Genomic DNA, 8,879 nt, shown 5'->3' on the forward strand with positions numbered 1-8,879 from the left:
ATAATTATCCATAATAATTCTATTATCATTGTACCTTTGCGACTTTTTTATGTTTCTCAAATTTAAATGTTTAAAACATTTTTGACTGTTTTTCTGGTTCATAATACACACACTGATATAGTCATCTTGAATATATCAACCCAATAACTCGAGTGAAGCCGGGTGCTTTCGCCAGTATATATATATATATAAAAGCGAAATTGTATGTTTGTCTGTCCGCCTACTCCTTGCACACTATTTGACCAATCACCACCAAACTTGACATGGTGACTCCTACGGTCAACAGAAGTAACACGAGGGAGTAAAATTTCCACCAGGTTTCTAACAAAAACTAATTTTTGGCTTTTAATTCGGTTACTGTCCTGTCACGCTCATTTTGGTAATATACAACACTATACATCGTCGCTTAGCAACAAAACTATCATGATATTGTTGTTAGGCCAACAATGCTGATTATGTTGAACGCATAATATATATGTTAATCTGTGGTATATTTTTATTTTCTCTAGTTTTAACAACTGGTGATATAAAAGCAAATGGTTTAATTCAGAAACTTCTTAATATCTCTCTCTCTCTGTGGGTCTGTTCCTTACGTCCGGTCACAACTTTAAAACTAGAATCTCCAAACTCGGGGTACAGATACAACTTTGTACGTGAAGTAGCATGGGCTATGTGTCCGTGCCCTCAGAGGCCGTTGTAAGGCAACAAATCAAGGCCAAAGGGACCAATATAACATTTTTTGGCAAACACAAAGACCAATGGTCTTAAAATGAAAAGGCCGGATTTTTTCAGGCAATGTATGATCAAGAGGACTATTATTTACGTTTTTTCTCTGTATGAGGACTTCTCCTAATCATTCTATCCATGATTAATTATGTGTTAAAACGATTTAAAAACTTCATTTGCTTCTCTGCTCATAATCTCTTTTTCCTTGCTACTGAGAGCAAGACAAAAATATTGTGTACAAAGAAGCTTTACAATAGATCAATAAATTAGCATGTAATTAAAGAAATAAATCATTTAAAGTCATTTTCATATCAGCAACGCGGGGTACTCTACTAGTTCACCAATATTAACAGGAAAATCTTCTTGATGTGTTTTAGGAATTCCATATACCTGGATGACTACCTGACGGCTTTATCTTTAAAAGCTCACTACTTGTGTAATTAGATTATCTTTTTCTAATTATAATAAATTATTCTGCAATTTTGTATTTCTAATCTATGTAGGATTTTTTTATTTTATGAACTATTTTCTATTTTTTTCTCTGCTTCTTTACTGCTAACAGTTCTTCGTTATTGCTAATAATTCCTCTTTATTGCTAACAATTCTTCGTTAGTGTTAACAGTTCTTCGTTATTGCTAACAATTCTTCTTTATTGCTAAAAAGTCTTCGTTATTACTAACAATTCTTTTTTATAAAGATAATGTTAATATGATGTATACTTAAAGTTACAGTTGTTTAACAATGATTGAGTTATTCCACTTATTTGAATTATAATACTATTAAATGATTTATTATTTTCATTCCATATTTTTTGTTTTGAAATATGTTGTGGTAATTCTTCAAAAGATAACAGATAATTCTCAAACTTGAGCTTTAGAAGAGGAGTCGCAAATTTTAAACCATGAGCCGATACTTTTTATTTTATTTTATTTAAAACATAATCCGAAAAATTAAATACTAAACTGTGAGAAATCCGTTGTATAGGTTTTTTTCGAAAAGACTATTCACAAACTGATCTAATAGCAGTTTACAAACCTAGAAATAGAATATTTTTTATATAAGAGTATCTATTGATGAGTTGTAGGAACCGCCTAGATAAGAGAGAGCTTACGACCAATACGGATTCTGAATTGAAAGAGAGTTTAATTGCTCTGCTTAATATATGTCATCGTGAAGGAATCTTTCAGTGGAGCTGTTATATTTTTTTTTCACTGAAATTCTTAATGGAATCGTCATTTCAGAATTATCTCTAGCAGGCTCTAACCCATAGTTTCAACATAACAGTTCAGTTACATTTGTATTTAAATAAAAGACAATTCAGTGAAATTTGAAATGTGTGGAAGTTTCTAAAGTTACATTCACATTAAGAAGCCTCAGAAACTGTAAACTGACATCGTCGTGTAGCAACAGCAACAGGACACCAGTGTCATGCATTAAGGAACTCAGTTCTCGTGCGGCTAGAGAACATCATATTGTTAAGCAAGAGATCACCGCTGTCATGCAGAAAGAAAACAAAACTTTTTATTTGGCAAATGCTAGGAATTATTCAGTAAGGCGACTCATTCTTCTAACTATTAACTCTATCTTATTTTTAAAACAATCTCAAATTGTTCCTATATCACAGAAACCCAAAGAAAAATATTGACTGAGGTAAAGGCAGTTAAAAAGCATATAAAGCTAAAGGAAAATTACATTGGCTGGGTAATAATAAATGTTATTGTTTATCTTTTATATCGGATCATATACAATGCAAATAATTTTTTTATTGGACCTGCCTTCAGCGAATGCGAATACAAAAGTTGCATATGTTATATTAAAACAATTTTAGAGACTCACTAAGTCGTTACAGTTCACGTCGCCAAGTCCAGTCATACTCTGACTGACGACCGTGTATCGTAAGCAATAATTCTGCAGTGTCGTTTCTATTGCAAAGGATTCTTCGTAACGCTGTAATGTCCAAAACATATTATTCTTCCCTGCTAGCTCTCATATTCCATCTATTTTACGAGGGTGACTGTTTCCTAATGCAAGTTTCAACAGTCCGATTCCAGGTGCTTCCAGAGATTTGTCTGGTATGTCATCGTATAAAATACTATCAATTCCCGTTTTATTTTCTAGCTGCTTGAGGTATACGACAGTTGAACTGGAGGTATGTCCGGAAACCTTATCTTGATGAATTCATACCTTGCTTTCGTCACTGACATTTGTGTTCGTGGAATCTCACATGTCACAACACGCGCTACTTTGCTTACCACGATTGGGGTACGATTTTTTTGCAGGTCTCTTTCAAAATTATTTTAATATAATGCACTCAACCCTGTACTTTATTACGAGATAAACAAACACAAGATCTGTAATAATCGTTACTTTTAGGCTAATATATAGATTAGCATTCCTTTTAGTTAACCAATTAATTGTCCCTCATAATAATTTCAGAGTGTAAAATTCTAATTCAAGAGTTGAAATTTCGCAAGAGCGTGAAAACGTGCATTAGTGTAGCTGCACGTTAATAACGTTCCCAACAGCGTGACCAATCATATTTGTCAGGCTAAGCATTTGTGCCATTCATCTTGTTTGTTTAGGCAATACTGTGTCATATTTTTGCATAAAGAAGAGACAGAAAGGAAAAACCATCCCGTAATTTATACATTTTAAAATAACATCGCTAAAGTAACATAATGATATTTATAACTCTTAGATAGATTATAAATTACAAGAGCACACTGTTAATGTTCTTTTCTGTAGAAAAACAATGGGAATAATTTTCCTATTAAATTAATTTTAATTAAGTAACTTATTTTACCAGTTACTTTAACCATTACCTAGACTGATATATAGAAAAGTAAATAATTATTTGCCTATTGAAAATTAATTTGAAAACAACTATTCCATTCTATGTAGGAATTTTGAGCGGCCGAAAGGAGTGATCGTTAAGGAACCTTTATATTTTATAATAATCATAAGAACCACTTACTAGACTGTGTTCTGCGCTAGAAAGATTCCATTCCCAAGCAGTGCGTGCTTGTTTTCTTTTCCATAGTTCCATAAACATGGTAGCTGAGAAAACACGAATATCTATAAAGTTATTGAAACGCCAAAATTGTCTTTCAGCAAAATACGTTTTTAATTTCAGTGTATCAAAAAAGTGTTTTATTAGATGTATACTGTTTTTGTTGAATTCCAGAAATTTAGACAGTTTTACCGTCGTGAACTAGTGACAAAATTGACTACAGAGCTAGAAACAAAACAAACTTCAAACAAATACAACTATTTTTTTTGGAAGTATCAGCATACTGATTTACTCAAAATATATACTCAAAAGAAATGCTTGGAAGCTGATTTTTTCACCCTTCCCTCGCTAAGAAGCATACTGACTTAAGAGTTCAAGTCTGAAATGACTTAGTATATAATTTCTTGCACTCATAATTTCGTTTTGAATATCTGTAGAAAAAAAATTTAAGATTGTAGCTAAACAGGGATAGGAAAATAATATATCAAAATAAGCTTTTAAGTTCTGTCAAATGTTAATTTGAAAATGCCGTTAGTGTCAGCTCAGTCTCGTAGATAATCATGTGGATCTTTCAGAGAACATGTTTGATTAGAGAAAACTTGTCGTATGAATTGGAGACAGTAGTCTGTAGCGTTTGCAGCAGTGATTTCACTACTAACATTCAAATTTAACTTGATTTCATTCATGTTACCGAATAAATACCAAGGCTTAAAGCGTTTAGAAAAAGAAAAATCAGAGCAAAACAAAACAAAAAAACAAAACAACAACAAGTGAATAAGTATATATAAGCATATATATAAAATATCCTTAAAGCAAAAACCTGTCAAAATCAGTTTGTATCAGTTAGTTCAGAATGCTGAATATTTTCAAAATTATAAATAATCAAAAGATCAATGCAGAAAAAGGGGGTTATAAAATCATTTTAAGTTGTGCTTTGTTTCATTTAACTTTTTCTGCTGAATATCTTCATTTGAATGTGATACTGATAATGAATTCGATTTTCACGCTAAAATTAAAGTGTGGAGATATCAAAGGGAAACTAAATATACGAGGCATTGAACGGTGCATGGAACAAAGCAAAAACACAGCTGAAAATACTTCCCACAAAGAGAAAACACACCCAAACGACACGTTGTTCAAATCTCAGCTGGTTTACATGCACGAGTGGATGTTTTAGAGAGTTTGAATTATTTATAATGGGAGTCATATTAACATATCTTGAAATTTTACATGTTCTACTACTACTTTGACCAATAGTGATATAAATACAGATGTGGTTAGAACACGTCATAAATATATTCTGTTCAACAAAGCGTGACGGACTTCCAGCAGTTCTGTCACAGTGTTCTTTAAATACATTTATAAGATCAACGATTCCTTTAAAAGAACTCACAGGACTGTATAATTGATAGAAAAACTTATAAAATCAATCGGTGTGTTTAAATATCTGTATAAAAAAACTCTTTAAACGTAAATATCTCCAAATTATTTTATTTGGATTTGAACCCGCGACCCTCAGAGTATGAATCAGAAAATATTGACAAAAATAAAAGGTCAATCGCATTTCCTATTTTCTTTGTTACTTTAAAAAGTTTCGGTTCAACATACTTTATAAAATCGTATGACTTAGGAAGCATAACCTTATCCAAAGTTCTAGTATCGAGAACTTGACACTACGATGGGTTTCGGGTTTTGAGCCATTTTTGCCATTCTCGACCATGTTAAAGCACATTATTCAAACTGATATTGATGTAATACAAATACATACTGCTTATAAACACTTTCTAGATCAGTCTTAGATGCTACATTTAATTCTAGTATTGAAATATCACAATTAAAATAACGTTATCTTACAAGGATGAAAAAGGAAATAGTATTTTCAATATAAAAGGCAAAGAAGGACTCACCCCATAAAGACATGAACACAGCAAAACCCACAGTAGCCGGATTATCGAAGAGGTGCACAACCTGATAAATGTAGCAAGTGTTACTTTTAAAAACAGTGTTTTACGATTATCGAAGATGTGTACATCCTGATATATGTAGCAAGTGTTACTATTAAAAATAGTGTTTTACAATTATCGAAGAGGTGCACAACCTGATAAATGTAGCAAGTGTTACTATTAAAAACAGTGTTTTATGATTATCGAAGAGATGCACAACCTGATAAATGTAGCAAGTGTTACTATTAAAAACAGTGTTTTATGATTATCGAAGAGATGCACAACCTGATATATGTAGCAAGTATATTTATTAAAAATAGTGTTTTATGAATTAGAAAAGTGACGCTTTAGACACGGGGTGTAACATGGGAGAAAAGAATGTATTACAAAGAAATGTGCTAATTATGCTGTACGAGTAACGTAATTTTTCTTTAGAAAATGTCAACTGCGGAACCATTATTAAACTAAGCCATTCATTTGTAATATAATAAGAAAATAGTATTAGGCTTACCGTATTTCAAACACTACATTATTTATTCAGTCGATTAAAGCTTTTCCGAGAAAAATAGAGTAAAGTAGTATTTCAATCACACTATGTCCGCTACACATTCACACCATAAGAACTGGTGTTTGAAAAAATGGCTTATATATATATCCATATATCGTTAAGGTGATCAGATTTCCAAAGCATAAGACCGGGACAGCCCAGCCCTTGCTCCTGATTTCAAAATTGTTATTATAAATTTGAAATAATTTAACTTTTATTTAATTCGATTTAAATTTATTGAACATTTCCACAACATTTCCAAATATATTAACATTAGCATTGTTTTTGAAATAACTTAAACTCCTTTTTTTTTGGTGATAGACACAAAACAAACGTGCAAAAATAATCAAATTATACAAATCAAATTATCAGATTATAAGAAATCTTTACTTATTCACTTTATCCAATTCATCATAAGACTGGCTCCTTCATATCTGAATTTATAATATTTTCAAACATATTACTTTTAGGTTTTAGACATATATATTTGTATCTATGAATGGAACATAGAGGTTCTTTTTTTAATAATTATAAAATTCAGTATATGACTGTGTAAAGTGGGTTTTGACCATGAGCACTGCCTTAACTGTCTTTACATTCAGATCTGCGCAGACCTGGTTTCTCATCATACACAGGCGGAACTTTCGAGAGAGTTTTGCGGCAGGAGAGTATGTATTACAACAATGAGCAAGTCAAGAAGGCCTATTACATTCGTGATTCGATGTAAATGACAGTTTGATGTTTTTATCATAAAATCGGGACATTTTGTGCGTCCCGAGAAAAGTTCTCGGAACAATGAGACAAACTACCCAAGACGAGACTGTTCTAGCAAAACCGGGGCGTCAGGTCACTCTACATACAGAGTTCCGGCCTGCCGATGAACTTTGGTAATAAGCGAAATGCGTCGTCGGTAATGGATATAGCAGAAAAAAAGCGTGATTGAAATATTCTTATACACTCTTATTCTTGGAAAAACCTAAGGGACTGAATTAAAAACTATAGTGTTTAAATTACAATAAGCTTAATACTATTGTTTTATGACAAATGTAACTGATTATACTCACACTTCACCAGAAAAAGCCTTCACATTATAATAGTTGTTAAAACATTCAAAATTATGTCTAATCCTACGTTTTTCTGATTTCCGATTAGTCAAAAACATTTTGAGGGGATGCTAATTGAGTGGTGAGGAAGCTGTTTGGACATCCTCACTGCCAATCTAATTTGAATACTATTACATTTTTATAAAAGAATAAACCATTTAGATTAACCCTTTTTTAACGTAGCAAAATATATAATACAATCAACTATACTTACCATACTGAAGACACACGAATCTTTCAAGCGCCAGAATCCACATTGTTGATTACAAAGTGGACACATAATAAGATTACCACCGACTGTGTCGTCACAAATCTCTTTACTAAACCACCAATCAGGAGAAGGGAAAAAAATACAATTAAAAATATGTTAGTAGCAAAGTGGTCTCTAAATACACACACGATTACTTTGAAGTTATTTGAACATATAATCATGCAAATATATATATTACAAAAATCAGGTCATTTTAATTCTTGTTCTTTTTGTTTGAAAGCAATAAGAAACATTTGCAAAAACAGCCACTTTCAAAGAATCATAGTAACGTTAGCAAAAAAAACCACTTTCAAAGAATCATAGTAACGTTAAATCTTAATAGAAGAGATTATTATCATTCATATTTAATGACCTCAATAAAAGTAAAACTAAGAATTGTCATTTACTAGAAGCAATGAAAATTTAGTAAAGAGGGAATGCAACCAGTTACCACGTTTACCACTAACAAAAATAAACTTCTGTAAAAATCTTCATTTCTTCTTAGAAGGATATAGGATTATAAATCATTGAATAGGTAAGATTTATTTCCAAAACATGCAATATGCAGAATAAAATTATTCTATAAAAGAATAATGCTTTGTAAACTAAGAAATATTTCTAACAATAACAAAGTACAGTCTGGCTCAATAATTCGGGAGACCTATATTTTCATAATTTCTCTGTATATAAGTAAGAAGTTATCTATTTTTTGCTTATAAATTGTATTTAAATTCATGAGTTCAATGAATCAGTTCAGAAACACAAATATACAATGAATACAAGATTTATACACATAACGCCTCTTTATGGCAGTTGTTATAATTATTACTTCTTATTTGTTAAAACTGATAACGCTTCTTACGCGTTCTATGTTACGTTTTTCCTTACTGTTGAAGACTTGAAGGAAATAGTCGGGCTTGTATAAAAGCACTAAAGGATTAAATTTGGTGTAATATTGATCCACAAAGTGAAAAATATTTTTTATATTTAAAATCTAAATTTTATACAGGTTAGTTTGAATTCACAGCAAAAATGAACAGTTGTTGAATAAAAAACACGCACAAATGAGTTTCACATTTGATTCTTCCAAGGCACAACATATTAGCGTAAAGTTTGTTTGTTTTTGAATTTCGCGCAAAGCTACACGAGGGCTATCTGCGCTAGCCGTCCCTAATTTAGCAGTGTAAGACTAGAGGGAAGGCAGCTAGTTATCACCACCCACCGCCAACTCCTTGGGCTACTCTTTTACCAACGTAATAGTGGGATTGACCGTCACATTATAACGCTCCCACGGCTGAAA

The 8,879-nt window shown here is 31.8% G+C and overlaps 1 protein-coding gene across 1 annotated transcript in view; it reads right to left on the bottom strand.

Moving 5' to 3' along the window:
* The window catches only part of LOC106478566 (anoctamin-4-like), a 140,578-nt gene that overhangs the window by 45,969 nt on the left and 85,730 nt on the right, over window positions 1–8,879 (bottom strand). The window contains exons 10-12 of the mRNA XM_022382181.1: window positions 7,544–7,649; window positions 5,644–5,704; window positions 3,701–3,783 (exon numbers count right to left, since the gene is read on the bottom strand). Of these exons, the coding sequence (XP_022237889.1) occupies window positions 3,701–3,783; window positions 5,644–5,704; window positions 7,544–7,649 (250 nt within the window). The remainder of the gene's footprint in view (window positions 1–3,700; window positions 3,784–5,643; window positions 5,705–7,543; window positions 7,650–8,879) is intronic.

The sequence above is a fragment of the Limulus polyphemus genome, unplaced genomic scaffold, assembly GCF_000517525.1.
Source record: "Limulus polyphemus unplaced genomic scaffold, Limulus_polyphemus-2.1.2 Scaffold225, whole genome shotgun sequence".
In the NCBI taxonomy this organism is placed as follows: domain Eukaryota; kingdom Metazoa; phylum Arthropoda; class Merostomata; order Xiphosura; family Limulidae; genus Limulus; species Limulus polyphemus.